General features: G+C 57.9%; 2 protein-coding genes across 15 annotated transcripts in view; both read left to right on the top strand.

Moving 5' to 3' along the window:
* ACIN1 (apoptotic chromatin condensation inducer 1) overlaps window positions 1-8,211 on the top strand; it is a 33,614-nt gene extending 25,403 nt beyond the window's left edge. For 5 of the 14 annotated variants that reach the window (XM_026486431.4, XM_026486429.4, XM_048215360.2 and 2 more), the window contains 10 exons: window positions 2,498-2,540; window positions 3,428-3,561; window positions 3,659-3,811; window positions 4,320-4,461; window positions 4,792-4,937; window positions 5,326-5,433; window positions 5,573-5,680; window positions 5,922-6,246; window positions 6,358-6,458; window positions 7,269-8,211. In XM_026486431.4, coding sequence (XP_026342216.1) covers window positions 2,498-2,540; window positions 3,428-3,561; window positions 3,659-3,811; window positions 4,320-4,461; window positions 4,792-4,937; window positions 5,326-5,433; window positions 5,573-5,680; window positions 5,922-6,246; window positions 6,358-6,458; window positions 7,269-7,595 — 1,587 coding nt within the window. In that variant the 3' untranslated portion in view covers window positions 7,596-8,211. The remainder of the gene's footprint in view (window positions 1-2,497; window positions 2,541-3,427; window positions 3,562-3,658; window positions 3,812-4,319; window positions 4,462-4,791; window positions 4,938-5,325; window positions 5,434-5,572; window positions 5,681-5,921; window positions 6,247-6,357; window positions 6,459-7,268) is intronic. The other 9 variants (XM_048215381.2, XM_048215233.2, XM_048215318.2 and 6 more) reach the window with 3 other exon arrangements.
* Window positions 8,212-9,200: 989 nt separating this feature from the next.
* Window positions 9,201-18,508, top strand: CDH24 (cadherin 24). The gene is made up of 12 exons (XM_026486407.4): window positions 9,201-9,313; window positions 10,844-11,148; window positions 11,333-11,627; window positions 11,781-11,900; window positions 11,974-12,141; window positions 12,398-12,585; window positions 12,984-13,237; window positions 14,208-14,344; window positions 16,611-16,732; window positions 16,814-16,925; window positions 17,154-17,402; window positions 17,911-18,508. Exons 2-12 carry the CDS (start codon window positions 10,948-10,950, stop codon window positions 18,408-18,410), a joined length of 2,346 nt encoding a protein of 781 aa, XP_026342192.2. The 5' UTR covers window positions 9,201-9,313; window positions 10,844-10,947; the 3' UTR covers window positions 18,411-18,508.

The raw sequence follows: 18,508 nt of genomic DNA, 5'->3' as shown, positions 1-18,508 counted from the left end.
TGGGCCCCCTTTTGCCTCCCTGCCTTGCTTACATCAGGGGGCCAAGAAGAGCACTGTTCTGGAGAGACTTGTATTGAGAAAGCAAAAAGCATTTGGAAAGGGGTGGACTTGCATCATCTCCCTATTTGGGACACCCCAAGAAGAGCTTGTGTCAGTGCTGGGGCGCCTGCCCACATGCCCTTACCCTTTTGAGGACTGTGGGTTGCCTTGTTTGCTACAGACTGTTGGGATCCCCATCTAGGGCACCAAGACCTCCTAAAGAGTCAATGTTTGTGATCACAGTGCCATGCTGTAAAATACCAAGTGGAGGCTCTCGGCTTAAGCTGTGACGACTAGGAGCCCTGCAGAGAAGTCTAGGGTTTGAGCCCAGGGATTTAATGCTGATGACAGCCAGCCATGTATCACCACTTGCTCATCAGATGGACTTTCCTTTGGTCCCTGTTGTCCATGGTGAAGGGCAGCATGTTGGTCGCTCCAACTTCTCCTCCATCCCTGGAGGCAGGGGCTCATCCACCCACCTGACTGGAACCACTGTCTCAGCTGGAGTCCCTGAGGAGATGCCACACAACTCTCAGAAGAAAAGTATTCTGACCTTGCTGCTGAATGTGTGCCAGGTCCTGGGGCTATCCACCTACTGCCCCCAGGCTGCCTTCATCAGAGGCTCCATGAGCCCACTCGGTGAGAGGACCCCTTCCCCATTTACAGGCAGAGGAGAAAGGGACTCTGGAGTCGTCACCTGGATTCCAAGTATTGGGTGGTGGTATTGCTGGATCTTGCCACTGGTGGACATAGGGTCCTGCCTGCCTCTCACGATAAAAGGCCAGGACCATTCCTGCTACTCACAGGCCATCTCATCAGGGACTGCAAGATGATGCCCCTACAGGGCTGGGACTGATGTCTCTGCCCTTTTCCCCCCGTACCCCTCGCTGAGCCTGGCCACCGCCAGTGAACTGTCTTGACATCATGGAAACTGGGCAGCGTCCCCCCACACGTTTTCCTCCCGCCCCCCCTGCGCCCCTGGGAGGACTCTGGCAGTGCCGTGCTGACCACCACGCCGTGCGCCCACCTTTTTTGCCAACCCAACCCCCCACCAATTGCACAGCGCCTAGCAGGGAGGGCTCATTCTGATTGGACCGGCGGTTGACTAGATACAGTACACAGTGAGGTGCGATTGGCTGAACTGAAGATCCCAGGTGTGAGATGGTACCTGGAACATTTGTCATATTCCTAGTTATTTTCTTCTTTATTTTCTTCTTCTTTTTATTTAATCTTTTATTTTGATTATTTTCTCTTTCTTTATTTTTCTGGTTTCTTTATTGGATTTATTTATTTATTTGGTTCATGTTTTTCCTGTTTTAATTAAGACCTTTTTTTTTCTTTTTCTTTTTCTTTTTTTTTTTTTCCTCACTAACTTACCCATTGAGAGCGGCCCGGCTAGGGGTCAGGCTGGCCCTTAACGGAGACCAAGGAGACTTGGTTAGACGACACAAACGGGGCTGGGGGGTGGATGGGGAAAGGGGATTTCATCCAGAGGGTCCTGCCCTACCCTTTAGAAGGGTGGTAGGTCTTAGTTTTTCCAGAAATAAGCACTGAAATCTAAAAACACTCTAATCCCCTTTTCTCTCTCTCCCAGTTTTTGCTCTGTCCATAGTCTTTCTCCCACTGAGTATTTGGGGCAGAAACTTGCTCGAAGGCAGGTTTGGGAGTTTCTGGTCCTTGGCAGAGCCCGTAAGGCTTAAGCCCTGGTTGGAGAGGAAACAGTAAGGCTCTGCTAGAGCTCTGTACAGTGGGTTGGAAAGCCTGAGGCTCCCTGGGGACAGTCTGCCCCTCAAAATAAAAACCTTCCTTTACCAAAGTCACCTTTAAAGTCTTTCTGCTGGCATTTGGCTCAGGAGCCTCATCTCTGGTGGGTCTAGTGCTGCCCTGTAGGGGTGTGGACAGTCACAACAGTCTGCTGTCCAAGTGGCTCAAAGCCGCAGTCGGTGGCTGTCCGGCTGGACATTGAGAAAGGGAGGAGGCTCACCTTGTTGCCGTGATCATCCCAAAGTTGGTTTTCCTTGTTTCCTCATGTTTTCTGAGAGTTTACAAGGAGACCTAGGAGGACTAGATGACCCAGTTCTGGGCATATCTTGTTGGGTTTGGCGTCCTCTCGACCCATAGAGACAGTGGAAGAGGGCATGACCAATGCCTTTAAAGGGCTGGGAGGCTCCTGAATTCCTCTTCCAGCTTATTTCTGGTTAAGCTAATACACAGGTGTGGTATGGACTAGATGACTTTTCCCTGCTGTGATGTTTGATTTTATTTTTTTCTCTAACTTGCATTGATTCTGCTTCGTTTTTGCCGTTTGCCGCTTCTGTTTTGGTCTCTGTCTGTCTCTGTGTTTCTCTCTCTCTGTGTCTTTGGAGCCTATGCTAAGACTGCCCCATCTAACCTCCTTCCCCCCTCTCTGTGGGGTGTGTCTCTTTCTCTTCCCCCCCCCCTTTTCTTCTCTATACAGAGCTCGCTGCCCAAATCATTCAAGAGGAAGATCTCCGTTGTCTGTAAGTCTAGCCCCAAATCCCTGATAAAGGTCAGGAGTACCATAGAAATCAGTTCACAGAGAAATAGGTTCCCATTCTCTCTCGGTGGCATTCTTGGGTCACCCCTTCCCACCCCATGCCCTCCACCCAGCACATCTACATCTTGGCATATTTATGGTTCCATTTGAAATTCAGAACTTCAGATAATCCCTGTCATTTTTTCCAGGTCACGTTTGTTTCTTGACTAATGACACTGTGAAGTGTCTCACCATTTCCTGTCTAGCCCTACGTGCGTTTCCTCTTTCAGATATCTGAGCCCTTAGAACCAGCAGTGGGTTTGAGGGACTCCTCTGTAATGTTTATCCGTTTGTCCTTTATTCTGAGGGAGTGTCTGAGGAAAGGAGAGTAGAATGCTCACACCTCTAACAGTAACATTTTTAACATTTTCGCAATAAGGAACTCTAAATCGACAAAAGTGTAATAGACCTTTAGAACTTAATAGGAAGTCATAGTGTGAAAATGAACCTAAAGCATGATCGGATCATGTCACAATCTCACATTAACTTTAATTAGATATGGGTGCCACATAGTCTTGTTTTTCTGCATTCCTATGGCCTTCTCAGTCTGCCCCAGTTCTTCAGTTATTTGTACTACTAAAAGTTCAAACTGCTCACCACCCTGGTTACCCATCCCTCATTGCCTTCAGAGATCAGTAGTTTTTATTGGTCAGAAAGTGGCTCCAGTCCTTTTACTGTTCACTTTGAAGCATGGTTTCCCCAGTCCCCCAGTACAATTTTCTTAAGTTAACCTTTTACTGAAATTCCAGTCGAAGGCTATCTTTAGGTGTTAGTGGTGTGAACTGGCAGAGGACCTAAGACCATCTAACCGGTCCTATTTCTTGGGGACAGCAGCTACCAAGGGGGTGCCAGCTGGAAACAGTGACACAGAGGGGGGCCAGCCTGGTCGGAAGCGGCGTTGGGGAGCCAGCACAGCCACCACACAGAAGAAACCCTCCATCAGTATCACCACCGAGTCACTCAAGGTGAGGTGGGAGGAGCCGGGGAGGGGAGGATAAGACACGTTGAGGTGGGAGTAGACACGGGCCCAGTGTAACGGGGTGGGGGGTATCTGTGTCCCAGAGCCTCATCCCCGACATCAAACCCCTGGCGGGGCAGGAGGCTATTGTGGATCTTCATGCTGACGACTCCCGAATCTCTGAGGATGAGACAGAGCGTAATGGTGACGATGGAACCCATGACAAAGGGCTGAAGATATGCCGGACTGTCACCCAGGTAAGGCTCTTGCATCCCAATGTCGGGAGCAGGCAGCGGCCTCCGAGCAGGCAACCATAGAGTCCAGGAAGGGAAGTCTGCCATCTGTGCAGAGGGTTGGGCTAATTGCCCTTTTAGGGGTCAACGGACTACCCCATCCAGCCTGTTGTCCCTAATAAAGAAAATTTTATTAGAACACGGCTACAGGAGCTCATTACTCTTATCTCTGGCTGCTTAAGAGCTATAACGTCAGCCTTGAATAGTTGCACCAGAGACTGTATGACTCAGAAGGCCTAAAAATATTTCTCATCTTGCCCTATACAGAAAAAATTTGCGCACTCCTGCCTTCGTTTTGCTTATGGCAGAGTTGAGGCATTAATAATCCTGGGATCCAGTGGAGAATGAAATCTTTCCCCTAGTGGAAGGAACAAGCTCGGTTGGCTGTACCACCCTCTCTCAGGAAACCAGAGGCAGAGAAGAGCGTGCCGGTTTGTGTTTAAGAATTCCTCCATTATCTGATACCGTACAGGTAGTGCCTGCAGAGGGCCAGGAGAATGGCCAAAGGGAAGAAGAGGAGGAAGAGAAGGAGCCTGAAGCAGAACCCCCTATACCTGCCCAGGTTTCAGTAGAGGTGGCCTTGCCCCCGCCTGTGGAGCATGAAGTAAAGAAAGGTGGGTAAAGCATGCAGCTCCCTGAATGCCCGGAGCACTTCATTTGGACTTTTTTAAAGAAAGCATTTGATGGGTTCTGCCTTTTATTACAGTGATTTGCATATCTGTTTTAACCTCCCTCTCCTAGTTATTAAGCTACTCGAGAGCTAGGTTAGAATCTTTGAATCTCCATAATGAGCTTTGCATAGACAGTACTTTGCACACTGTGGGTGCTCAGCACAGTCGGATGGAAGAGTGACTGCTTGGTGGGGAGTAAGAGAAAGGCCCCGCAGAGGTAGGAGAGCCAGCCTTGCTCCCTGCTGAAAACCGTTCATGTGCTCTTTTTGATAGTAACTTTAGGAGATACCTTAACTCGACGTTCCATTAGCCAGCAAAAGTCTGGAGTTTCCATTACAATCGATGACCCAGTCCGAACTGCTCAGGTGCCCTCCCCGCCCCGGGGCAAGATCAGTAACATCGTCCACATCTCCAATTTGGTGAGTAGGAGTCGTTTCCCACAGCACAAGGCTTGTTGAGTGGTTAAGAGTTTGAGCTTTGGATTCCTGTTACTTCACTTCAACTCCTAGATCTGCTAGTTACTCACTGAGTGACTGACTTAATCTCTCACAACCGGTCTCTTCATCTGAAAAATGGGAACAAAGTATCAGCCTGCAGGGCTGTCTGGAGGATTTGTGGAGGGCCTGGCACATAGTGTCTCCGTTAGTGTTACCGCTCTTGGCTCCTCTCACATTCCCACGTGAGTTCCTGCCCCCCTCTGCACCCACTCTGGACTCCTGTGCCATACATTTGGGGAATCTGAAGACTAGTTACAGGAGTATTGTTCTTGCCTTCTTCGAGACTCGGAAACTGCGTTTTCCTTGGCAGGTGCGTCCCTTCACTTTAGGCCAACTGAAGGAATTGTTGGGCCGGACAGGAACTCTGGTGGAAGAGGCCTTCTGGATTGACAAGATCAAATCTCACTGCTTTGTAACGGTGAGGGGAGGAAGCTGATTCTCTAGGTTGTGGCATGTATTTCCTTTTGTAACCAATGTGGGCAAGTTCGGGGGCTGTGTGGCAAGTGGGAGGGGTCGAGGCCTGTGGTGACCTTCTGCCTTCTCCCGTCCTTCACCAGTACTCAACAGTAGAGGAAGCAGTTGCCACCCGCACAGCTCTACATGGGGTCAAATGGCCCCAGTCCAATCCCAAATTCCTTTGTGCTGACTATGCGGAGCAAGATGAGGTAAGAAACCTAGGGAAAGGAAGGAGGGGAGGAGCAGGGGAGGCCATTATCTGCTAGAATCCAGCTGAGATCCTGGCCAAACCTGCAGTCACGGAGATTCCTTCTCCCTCTTCCCCCTAGCCCTCTGTTCCTTTCGACGAACCATGGGGCTCCAAAATCTGTATGCCCTCGTACCTGGGCTCCTTCAGTGGGAGTGTTACCCTCTCCATCCTGACTGTCCTTGTCCCTCCTCTACCCACAGCTGGATTATCACCGGGGCCTCTTGGTGGACCGTCCCTCTGAAACTAAGACAGAGGAGCAGGGGGTACCACGGCCCCTGCACCCCCCGCCCCCACCCCCAGCCCAGCCACCACAGCATCCCCGGGCAGAGCAGCGGGAGCAGGAGCGGGCGGTGCGGGAGCAGTGGGCAGAGCGGGAACGGGAAATGGAACGGCGGGAGCGAACTCGATCAGAGCGTGAATGGGATCGGGACAAAGTTCGAGAAGGGCCCCGTTCCCGATCACGGTCCCGTGACCGCCGCCGCAAGGAACGTGCGAAGTCTAAAGAAAAGAAGAGTGAGAAGAAAGGTACTTAGCTGTGGGGACACACATACCTGCTCGTAGGTGGGAAAGGGACCCAAAGGGGATGGGACACAGAGTCATAGGGCATAAGGTCTGACTCACTTGCTTCCACCTCAGAGAAAGCTCAGGAGGAACCGCCTGCCAAGCTGCTGGACGACCTTTTCCGTAAGACCAAGGCAGCTCCCTGCATCTATTGGCTCCCGCTGACTGACAGCCAGGTGAGTGCTCCCTTCCTGCTCTGCTCAGAGTAGCACCCAGGCTTGACGGCAGTGCGAGGGGGAGAGTCGCTTGACTATTGGTGTGAGCAGGCCCAGGTGTTGGCTTAGGATAAGGGAAGAAACTAAGCATCACGGAAAGGCAGTTTTAAGAACCAGGTGACCGTACGCCGTCGAGAAGCCAAACCCAAGAGTGCGAAGGGCAACACAAAGACAGGAACTGGGTTTGTGTGTCTAGGAAGCGGGCTGTGCCAGCCATCCTTTCTGGAAATTAGATTTCAGGTAGCTGAGAAACCATTTCTCTGCTTTTTTAGATCTAGGATTTTTTGCCCTTTTTTTTTTTTTTTTTTTTCAATTTTTATTTATTGGTAAGTAATCTCCACACCAAATGTGGGGCTCGAACTCACAACCCCAAGATCGAGAATTGCATCCTCTTCCAACTGAGCCAGCCGGGCACCCCTAGGATTTTTTACTTTTTAAATTGAAGTTTCTTTGTAATGGGCCTTTTTGGGAATTTGAGGCTGGTGTACTCAGCTAAAGGGAAAAGCGGTGTGTTCACATCTGAGTAGCGAGAGAAATACCAGCGGTAAGGCATGGATGGTGCCGCTGCCTGTCATGGGTGTAAAAGGCAAACACTTAGAGGGATTGGGACCCGGAGGCAAAGATGGAAGTGATTGCTGACAACCCCCTTCCTGCGTAACAGCACAGGCGGCAGTGATCCTGAGCTAGGGCAGGGTCCAGAGACAGAGACAAAGTGGGACAGGCGTGAGTGGGGCTGAGATTGCTCTCCTCTGCCTTTGCCGCCTGCTGCAGATTGTTCAGAAGGAGGCAGAGCGGGCTGAACGGGCCAAGGAGCGGGAGAAGCGGCGAAAGGAGCAAGAAGAGGAAGAGCAAAAGGAGCGGGAGAAGGAAGCAGAACGGGAACGGAACCGACAGCTGGAGCGGGAGAAGCGTCGAGAGCACAGCCGAGAGAGGGACAGGGAAAGAGAGAGGGAGAGGGAGCGTGACAGGGGTGATCGAGATCGGGAGAGGGAGAGGGACCGGGAGCGAGGCAGGGAGAGGGACCGCAGAGACACCAAGCGCCACAGCAGGAGCCGGAGTCGGAGCACACCTGTGCGGGACCGGGGTGGGCGCCGCTAGCCGGGAACACCTGAGGGAGAGCTGCAGGCATCAGCCACCCTGCCCCGGGGGGTTCGAGGCCACAGAGGGATAGGTACAATTTCCACCGCCCTAGAACCAGGGGTCTTTCACACCATTTACCCAGTGCTCGAGTATGGCTGCCACCTGACCCCACATACCAAATGGAGCAGTGGCCGTCTTTCCCCCCAAAACCCCACACCCATAACCTATCTCTTGGGAGTTAGCCCTCTCCTCCCTCTCATTCCCCATTGTTGAGTCTGAGAGGGAAGAGCTAGGTTAGGGAGGGAGGTGGTTGGCCCAGAGGTGGGGAACAGCCAGGAGCCCCAGACCTCTCATTTTTCCTCCATCCTGCTCACCACCTCCTTTGGGTACTCACAACCCCCTCTTGGGAACAGCCGGGGCCAGGACTGGGTCACCTATGAGCTGAATCAGCATCTCCTCCTGAGTCCCAGGGCCCCTGCAGTTCCCAGTCTCTTCTGTCCTGCAGCCCTTGCCTCCTGCCCACCGGTTCCACTTTATATCCACCTTTTTCCTTTTGTTCAATTTTTATTTTTATTTTTTTTATTATTAAATGATGTGGTCTATGGAAAATAATAAAAATCTGACTTAGTTTTAACTAGTGCGTGAGACTGGCTTTCCTTGGGCAGGGCCCGGGGGAGAGCCGCACTGAGTCCAAGAGGATGGCTGTAGCGCGGGGCCACCATGGCTTGCACTCCATACACTTGCTAGGCAGGCTGCTGCTTCCTGGAGCAGGGAGTTCCCGCGCTCCATCCCTGCCTGTCTCTACCCACATCACCACACAGCCTCTTCGTCACTGGAGGCCAGAGGGGAAGACCCCTGGGAAGAGGAGGGTCCCTGTCCAGGTTCCCAGTCCCCAGTTAGAGACATTTGGTCACCTGCTCGCCACCTTCAAGGCGCCTCCCACAGCGGCCGCCAGGGGGCGGCAGCCACTCGCTCAGTGGGCGCCTGTAAATGAGCTTCCCAAAAAGGCTCTGCTCCCCACCGCCGTCCCCTCCCGCTGCTGTCGTGCCTCGGTCCCTGACCCGCTCCCAGGGCCCGCCCGCGGACTCCTTGGACTCTTCCGCCGGCCTTAAGCGCTCCCCAGTCGGCCGGCTGTGGTGCCCCGCACCGGCTCCCCAAATGCCGCCTCCTTGCGGCCGGGGTTCACAGCAGCCCCAGAGGCCGCTCCGGCAGCGGGAGCGGGAGCCGGGCCTCTCCGCAGCCGGCTCCTAATTCCCCGCCTCACCGCGCGCTCACCCTTCGCCCCGCTGCAGGGGGGCGTGCGGGGCCGCTCGGTGCTCCCGGCTGCACCCTCCCCGCCAGCCGTTCGGAGACGGCCTGGCGCCGGGGCCTGGACGTCCTCCCGCCCGAGTGCCCCGCCGGGCGCTGCGGGCCCGGTCCGGGAGGGGCGCCGCATCTGTATGCGCCCGGCGGCCGGGCAGCGCCGCCCCCGCCCCCGCCGCGCGGGCCCGGGCTGGCCGGGGAGGGTCGGAGGCTGGGCTCTCTCCCGCGCGCCGCGGAGCCGCCTCGCTCCTCCGCAGGCGGAGCCTCCTTCCCCCGCCCCCTCCGTCTCGCTCCCTTGTTCTCGCCGGGGCCGCTCAGACCTGCAGCGGAGCCGCGGCGCCCGCTCCGATCGGCTCGGGGCTGCGCCCCCGGGACCCGGCGACGCGGGCGGGCGGGGACGCTCCCCGCCGGCCTGGGCCCCTCGTCACCGCCAGGTAAGGGCGCCTGCCCCGGAGCCCGGGGTCGGGAACCCGCGGAGGGGCAGCAGGGGGCCCGCAGCCTGCGGGTGTCTTCAGAGCGGTGCGCTCCGTGGCTGGGAGCCCACTGCCGGCTCCCTTCTCCCGCGCTCTACCTCTTTCCCTTCTTCCCTCGCACCTCTCTCCCTCCTTTCCCCATTTTCCTCTCCCTCTGTTTCTCTTCACCCTGCCTTCTCTCTGCCTGTTTGCCTCTTCTGCCCCTTCCCTCTCCCTCTTGCCCTTTCTCCACCTCCTCTTCCTCTTTGCCTTTTCCTTCCCCTACCTTTCCTTTCCTGTCTTTCTCTTTGCCTTTTCCCGCTCTCCTTTCCTTCCCCCGTCTCTTCCCTCTCGCCGCCTCTTCCCTTCTCTCTATCCTGTTTCCCACTCCTCCAACCCTTTCCTTCTCCTTCTCGTCCCGCCTCCCGCTCTGGTCCCCGGCTTCCCTCCCGGCTTCCCTCTTCCCTCGGGAGGGAAAGGACTGGCAGGTGTGTGTCTGCTGTGGGGGAGGAGGGGCGGCAGCCACAGCTACCTGAGGGGTCCCCCCAGGAGGAGAGGGAGGAGTCAGCAGTGGGAAGGGTCCTCTCTCCAGCTCCCTTCCCCAAGCCCCTCCTGGCTGCCCCCTCTCTCAGATTGAAGTTCCCGAGGCCTGCTCTGACCCCCGCAGCTGAGGGCTACCCCCCACCTGCCCATCACTTGCAGAAAGCCCCTCTGCCCCCCTCCTACCCATTCCCAAGCCTGTTACCTATGACTCCTCTCTGTCTGTCAGACACCCAGGCTGCCTCCTTTGATCTCTTTCCTTGTGTCTCTTGCTGCCATTCTGTCTCACTCTGTGCCGGACAGTGCCTGAGTCTGGGTCTCACCATCACTAGCACTGAGTCTGTAGTCTCTGCTCTCCTCTCCCAGCCTCCTGGCCCTGCCCCCAGCTCTACACCCTCTTCTTTCTTCCCCGCACTCTGCCTCCTGAGCCCAGTCCCCCTTCAAGGACTTCAGCTGGCAGTGTGGGCTGGGGGCAGGTTCCAGAGAGGTGGGGTTCCCTATGGAGGAGGGACTTCCACAGTCTCTCAACCCTGTCTCAGCCTGCACGCCTTGTCATAGCTCAGCCTGACCCCAGCCACCCTGAGACCACACCTCCGTGAGTGCCAGCCCCCGGATTTTAAGCCCTTTCCCTGGTAGCCCCAACTCCTCCGGCCCCCTGGCCGCATACCCAACCTGGCAGCACAGGGGTAGATCTTGGGTTCCAAACCTTCCCCGCATCCCCCCTCCTGTTTTCCTCCCCAGCTTCTCTACTTAGAGTTGACTGGCCAGAGATTTATCAGTTTGTAGGGCTGGAGGTGAATACAGGCAGAGCCTGGTGGAGGGAAGGATCAGACCGTCTGCTCTGTCTCAGTCTGGGTTCTGGGCAGGGGGGTGTCTGGTTCCTTGGAGGTCTGATCTTCGGCATCTAACTTTGGTTGGGGGATGGGGAGAGTTAAGGGTTTCCTTGACCCTGAACAGCTACCTGTCCTACAGGTGTGGATCCATGGGGTAGCCCCAAAGCATCTGCCCTTCTGCCCCGGCCAGCTCATGCCTCAGTACCCGGGGACAGTGAACAGAGCCCTGCCTGGAGCCCAAACATGTGGGGCCTGGTGAGGCTCCTGCTGGCCTGGCTGGGTGGCTGGGGCTGCATGGGGCGCCTGGCAGCCCCAGCCCGGGCCTGGACGGGGTCCCGGGGGAGCCCAGGACCAGTGCTGCTGCGGAACCGAAGGAGCTGGGTGTGGAACCAGTTCTTTGTCATTGAGGAATACGCCGGTCCAGAGCCCGTCCTTATCGGTAAGGTAAGGACCAGCCCTTCCCATGTCTGCCCTGACTCTCGAGGCCCTTAGGCCCCGCCCTGCAACTTCATCACTTCTTCAATGACCTTGGTCCCTCAGGACTCCCAACACTCCACCCAGTCATAGGCTCTTTAACCTTTCTGTCCCTATGCTGGGAACCTGCTGCCGTTTCTCTCCGACCCTACAGCTGCACTCGGATGTGGACCGGGGCGAGGGCCGCACCAAGTACCTGCTGACCGGGGAGGGGGCAGGCACTGTATTTGTGATTGATGAGGCCACAGGCAATATCCATGTCACCAAGAGCCTGGACCGGGAGGAGAAGGCACAGTACGTGCTGCTTGCCCAAGCCGTGGACCGAGCCTCAAACCGGCCTCTGGAGCCCCCGTCGGAGTTTATCATCAAGGTGCAGGACATTAATGACAACCCGCCTATCTTTCCCCTCGGGCCATACCACGCCACCGTGCCCGAGATGTCCAATGTCGGTGAGTACCCCAACTCTGACATCCCAGATCCCGTCTCCTGGAGCACCCTCACCTCTCCTTCCCGCATTGCTCTCGTGTCTGGGTCCCCCTCATTTGCTGTTCTTTCCCACCTGGCCCTGCCCCTGCTGAGTGGGGTGCCGGGGTCCCCCACAGGGACGTCAGTGATCCAGGTGACTGCTCACGATGCCGATGACCCCAGCTACGGGAACAGTGCCAAGCTGGTGTATACCGTGCTGGATGGACTGCCTTTCTTCTCGGTGGACCCCCAGACTGGTGAGGATAGCGTTCGGAGCCTGGTGGGGCAGCCATGCGAACAGGCACCCCCTGACCCGTCGTGTCTCCCTAGGAGTGGTGCGTACTGCCATCCCCAACATGGACCGGGAGACGCAGGAGGAGTTCTTGGTGGTGATTCAGGCCAAGGACATGGGCGGCCACATGGGGGGGCTGTCGGGCAGCACTACGGTGACGGTCACCCTCAGCGATGTCAACGACAACCCCCCCAAGTTCCCTCAGAGTAAGGGGCCAGTGCTGCCACCAGAGCCATCCTTTGCCCACCCCCACCCCCTACAGCCTCTGGAGAAGCCTTGCCTCCACCCACCACCACCACCACCACCACCCCCTCACCACCACCCCCCAACCCCCCTTCCTCCCCCCCCCCCCCCCCCCCCCCCCCCCCCCGCTCTCCTCCAGCCAGACCCCAGGAGAAGGAAGTTCCGGGAGAGGGAGGAGGGCTGGGAACCCAAGATGTCTCCCCTCCGTCCTCCCTCAAGGCCTATACCAGTTCTCGGTGGTGGAGACGGCTGGGCCGGGCACCCTGGTGGGCCGGCTGCGGGCCCAGGACCCCGATCTGGGGGACAACGCCCTCATGGCATACAGCATCCTGGACGGAGAGGGGGCTGAAGCCTTCAGCATCAGCACAGACTCCCAGGGTCGAGATGGGCTCCTCACTGTCCGCAAGGTTAGCCTCCTGTCTGCTAACACTCGCACACTCACTCCTACCTACCTCTTGCCCCACAAGGCTCACTTCTAACTGGTCTAGAACAGACTCGGGACCGCTGCGCTGGAGCTCAGAGATCAGGGTCATCTTTCTGCTGAGGGACTGGGGGGCCCAGCAAGGGGGAGAGACTGGCTCAGGATTTTTCATGTACAGTCTATGATGGAGCTGGGGGCAGACCTAAGGTCACAGGCTGAGTCATCTGCCTCACACTGACCACTGCGGCCACTGCCCCTCAGTGCCCACCTCTCCTCTCAGGTGGGCTGAGCGCCGCATGCATGGGGAGGGGACCTCTCACCTTCGGGACCTTGGGCCTGCTCTGGTTTCCTGTGCCTCAGTCACTCCACCTCCCCTCCCCATAGCCCCTAGACTTCGAGACACGGCGCTCCTATTCCTTCCGCGTGGAGGCCACCAACACCCTCATCGACCCAGCCTACTTGAGGCGAGGGCCCTTCAAGGACGTGGCCTCCGTGCGTGTGGCTGTGCAGGATGCCCCAGAGCCACCTGCCTTCACCCAGGCTGCCTATCACCTGGCGGTGCCTGAGAACAAAGCTCCCGGGACACTGGTGGGCCAGGTCTCAGCAGCAGACCTGGATTCCCCAGCCAGCCCAATCAGGTGAGCTGGGGTGTGGGTAGGGGAAGGGCCAGGCCTCAGGGAAGGAGCCCAGTGGCAGGCTATTCCCACCGAGGATGGGCCCCCTTCACCGAAAATCCCACTCACCTCCTGGCAGAGGTCTCCTCTCTGCAGGGCTGAGGGCCAGGGAAGGCCTGGAGGACCCAGCTAGCACCACCACCCCCGCCCCCGCCCCCGCCCCAGCTCCAGCCATCCCTCTGGGAGGATAGCAGTGGCGCCTCCCAGTGGCTGTGCAAGCAGATGCAGGCTCCTCGGCCGAGCGCCGATGCTGGATGGCTGGCTACCACTATCCCTCCGCACATTTTATCCACTCGATAACATTCAGTTTTCACAACAGCCCTGTGAAGTGGGCACAATCATCCCCAGTTATTTTAGAGGGTAGGCCCCGACAGGTTAAGTTCCTTGCCCAAGGTCACATAGTCAGGAAACAGCAGAGCTGGGACTCGAATCCAGATTTGTCTGCCTTGAGAAGAGCCACTCTTCCCACCTTTCAGCATCCCTGTCACAGGAATGAGGGGGGTGCTGGGGGCATTCCCATTTTGTAGTTAAGTAAACAGAGGTTAAACGATTCACCCAAGGTCACACAGCTGGTCTGAGGCAGAGCAAGCCTGGGGTCCCTGCGTCTCTAGCATAGAGCCCAGAAGTCAGAAAGACAGGCTGTTTTCCCCTCCTTCCACCTCTTTCTGTCTGTCCCGCACCATGAAACCCAGTCCCCCTGAGTCTCAGGACAGGTGTTTAATGTTGATAACTTCCCTAAGCGATTTGTCTTTTAAGGGGACCCTAATGTGGTTTATGGCTCTGGGTACCCGGGGCAGGCTCAGCCCAGCGAGCTCGGGCCCTCTGCCCAGAAGAACCAAGAGGCCCGTCAAGGCGAACAGAAGGGAGGGAGGGGTAGCAGCAAGCTCTGGCCCTGCCCGCAGATCAGCCCCCAGCTCCGCTCCATCTTCCCCAGATACTCCATCCTCCCCCACTCGGATCCAGAGCGCTGCTTCTCCATCGAGCCCGAAGACGGCACCATCCGCACAGTGGTGCCCCTGGACCGCGAGGCTCGCGTCTGGCACAACCTCACGGTGCTGGCCACAGAGCTCGGTGAGGAGCCCGGGGCCCCCAGGAGAGGGAGAAGGCGGCGGCAGCCTGGCCGAAGAGCTGTCCCTGAGCAGGGAGAGGGGAGGCAGTCACTGCCCCCGCTGGCTTCCCAGCCTGGATCACCACCACCAGGCAGGCCTCCTGGTCTCTGAGGTTGGGCTGGCCTGGATACAGTGGATCTGCCTGCGCATTCCCCTGACTTTAAATTCACTCACATACCTGACTTTCCCCAACTGGGAAACAAACCCAACCTCAAATAGCTCCTAAGCCCCAGGAAACCCCAATCTGCCGCCTGGCAGACCCTGTCCTGCCCACTGTCCACTTCAGGCTGAAGCCAGGGGCCAGGGCGGGTCTGGGCCCCTCCTCTGGAGGCTGACTGGAGGGCTCCAGCAGCCCCTCCCAGGGAAGCCCTACAGAGAGCCCTCAAGATAGCGGAGAGCGGCCCTCTCTGGCCCCTGTCAGCCACCAGTCACCAGCAGCAGGCTTTGGCTGCCTCTGGGCGGCCGTGGCCCATGGAGTCAGGGAGACCTCCCAGACCCCTGTGAACCTCGCCTTATCACTACCGCTCACGCTGCGGGGCCTCCTACCTTTGCTGTCTGTGTCTGGTCTATGGGAACTGTCACTGTGTGCACAGATGTTTGTACACGGCAGCGAAGAGCTCTATGTGTGTGCATGTGATTGTGTACGTGTGTGTATAATTCCGTGTGTGTGACCCATACATATACACACATGTAGTTGTGTGTGTGTGTGTGTGTAGTCGAGCGAGTAGAATAATTAGATGCGTATAAGGATAGGTACAAGTAGCTGTTTGTATGTATCACTCTGTGTATATACGTGTTCGTGGACGGAGAATTTATTACCTAGTGAGTACCAGGAACTGTTCTAAGTACCAAACGTGGATTAATTAACGTGATCACCAGCACAACTTTATGAGGGAGGTTTGATTATTTCCCTGTTCGAAAATAAGGAAACTCAGACAAAGAGCAGTTAAGTAACTGCCCCAAGTCACACTGACGTGAAGGGGCAGAGCCATGAGACCCCGTGAGGCTGCGGAGTCAGAGTGCTTAGCCCCTCACCACGTTGCCTGTCATGCGTAGACGGTTACGTGTACGGGCCCATGTGTACGTCCCCGTGCCTGTGTGTTACATGGCGCTGCATGCGTGTCTGTCCGCGTGAATGTCCCCGTGTGTCTATACAGTGCTTCGAGTTGTCCGTGTACACGTAGCTGGCCGTCTGTGTGTGTGTGTGTGTGTGTGTGTGTGTTTCCCTCCCTGCCTTCTCACCCTCCCACCAAATCCTGCTCTCCAGCAAACCCCAAGATCAACTAGCAGGCCCTGGGCCCTTATTGCAGAGAAGGAATGGAGCCCCCAACCTTTTGTGAGGGAGCCCACTCAGCCTCCCTTGCCCAGGCTGGGACCTTGGCCCCTTCCCCGGGGCAGGCCAGCTCTCTCCCCACCTGGGAGAGGACTAAAGAATCTGGGAGGCTCGGCCAGGAGAGGCGGGCATCAGGGTGGGCAGGGATACCTGTTTTCCATTCTTTCTCGAATGCCACTGGCAGTGAGGAGCAGGTCAGGGTAGTGACGGGAAGCCACCTGATGAAGGGTTGCATGAAGAAGGGGGCCCGTGTCTGGCTGTGGCACCCAGGCTGGCCTGGTTCCCCAAGGCCAACTCTAAGTGCTACTCATTGCTATGCCATAGCCTTCCAACCGCTGACGGGGCGTGTGGGTGTGTGTGTGTCTGTCTGTCTGTCCGTCTCCGTCTGTCTCGCCGGTGCTGTGTATGGAAATGCATCCTCTGGACCCCGGGGCGGGGGGACGGTGACACTGAATGCACTGTGTGTATCCAACGCCCACTTCACACCTGTTGTATTTGTTCTGAATGCTGAGTACACATCGAATATATGGCATGAATGTGTTTGTTTCGTGCCTGTTGTCTGTGTGCACCCCGTATGCACCTTCTGTCTACCTTTCACTTGTGGCGCCTGTGCCGGGCTGTGGGTCATCCTGGATGCCCATCATGGGTGCCTCGCCTTTGGGCTGTGCGTCCCACGCCGCACTTACCTGGGCTGCCATGTGAATGCTGGATGCTCTTGGTGGGGTTCCATTCATTTCACAACGCCGTCTGCTGCTTGCATGTTGCATGCAAATACCGCGTGTGGCACGTGTGTGCGTACGCTTCATGGGGCCTCCGGGCCCACGCACCATGTGTGCTGTGTGTCAACTGTTGCGTGTGCGTGGTGGGGGTGTATGTGTTCATGTTCTGGCTCCAGACAGCTCCGCACAGGCCTCCCGTGTGCAAGTGGACATCCAGATCCTGGACGAGAATGACAACGCTCCCCAGCTGGCCGAGCCCTACGACACCTTCGTGTGTGACTCTGCAGCCCCTGGCCAGGTGAGCCGCTGAGGCAGAGGGGTCGGGACCCTACGACCTCCAGCTGCGCACTCCATACAAGGCCTCTCTTCTTGCTCCCAGCTGATTGAGGTCATCCGGGCCCTAGACAGAGATGAGGTGGGCAATAGTAGCCGTGTCTCCCTTCAAGGCCCTCTGGGCCCCGATGCCAACTTCACTGTCCGAGACAACCGAGGTAGGTGGCCTCCCCGCTCTCCTCCTCCCCTACCATCCCCTAGCCCAGCCCGCCTCACCCCTGCCCACACATCTGGGCCCTGCACCCAACAGAAGGTAGATGTGGACGTGCACGCATCTGCTCTTCGCCGGCCTTCCCCATTGCGGCCTTCCCCATTCTCCCTGGGCCGCACCCACCCTACTGGGACGGTGTCTCAGGAGGGGGCCCAACACCTTGCCTCTCCCACAGATGGCTCCGCCAGCCTGCTGCTGCCCTCTCGCCCTGCTCCGCCCCGCCAGGCACCCTATCTGGTTCCCATAGCACTGTGGGACTGGGGGCAGCCAGCCCTGAGCAGCACTGCCACAGTGACTGTCAGCGTGTGCCGCTGCCGGCCCGACGGCTCCGTGGCTTCCTGCCGGCCCGAGGCTCAGCTCTCACCCGCAGGGCTCAGCACTGGGGCCCTGCTTGCCATCATCACCTGTGTGGGCACCCTGCTTGGTGAGTCGGGCCACCTTGGGACGTGGATGTGGGGTCCGAGCCTGCAGGGGGTAGAGAGAGGAGCCAGCTCCCTGGACCCAGCGAAATCCACCCTAGGGCTTGAAGGATCCCCCATGCTGGGATTTTCCCGCTACCTTGTGTGTCCGAGAGAAGAGCTCTGGCCTCGAGTCCCTGACATTACCAGTCCACAATGACAGCAACAAGCCTTAAAAACTTTATTGAAGCCTGACTCTGGACCCTGTGCGATTTCATAACATGTCATGTTTTCCACACCAGCCCTCTAAGGGTCAAAGAGGTTCAGAGAAGCAAAGCAACTCCCCACAGTCACACGGCGAGTGCGGGGTGAAGTCAGGCCTCCAAGGGGGCTTGCCAGGTGTCACACCCGTCTTGCCACCCCCAGGCCACACTGTCTCCTCTGTCTCCCAACCTGCGTGCGGTCCAGAAGGGAAGCAGGCCGCCGTGCTCGGGGTCCCGCGGGCTCAGCGGCCTATGTGCGCCTCTCCCCCAGCCCTGGTGGTGCTGTTCGCGGCCCTGCGGCGGCAGAAGCAGGAAGCGCTGATGGTGCTGGAGGAGGAGGACGTCCGCGAGAACATCATCACCTACGACGACGAGGGCGGCGGCGAAGAGGACACGGAGGCCTTCGACATCAGCGCCCTGCAGAACCCCGACGGGGCGGCCCCGCCGAACCCCGGGCCGCCGGTGCGCCGCGACGTCCTGCCCCGGGCCCGGGCGTCCCGCCAGCCCAGGCCCCCCGGCCCCGCGGATGTGGCCCAGCTCCTGGCGCTGCGGCTCCGCGAGGCGGACGACGACCCCAGCGTGCCGCCCTACGACTCGGTGCAGGTGTACGGCTACGAGGGCCGCGGCTCCTCCTGCGGCTCCCTCAGCTCCCTGGGCTCCGGCAGCGAGGCGGGGGGCGCCCCAGGCCCCGCCGAGCCCCTGGACGACTGGGGGCCGCTCTTCCGCACCCTGGCAGAGCTGTACGGGGCCAAGGAGCCCCCGGCCCCCTGACAGCCGGCCCGGCCCTGCCCGCCCGGTGGGGCAGCCCGCACAGGCCCTCTGAGTGAGCCCCCTGGGGTCCAGGCAGGCGGCAGCAGCCCGGGGGGGGG

Source organism: Ursus arctos, unplaced genomic scaffold, assembly GCF_023065955.2.
Source record: "Ursus arctos isolate Adak ecotype North America unplaced genomic scaffold, UrsArc2.0 scaffold_37, whole genome shotgun sequence".
Classification (NCBI taxonomy): domain Eukaryota; kingdom Metazoa; phylum Chordata; class Mammalia; order Carnivora; family Ursidae; genus Ursus; species Ursus arctos.
Note: the sequence above shows the minus strand (reverse complement) of the source record. Positions and strands in the feature narration are given on the sequence as shown.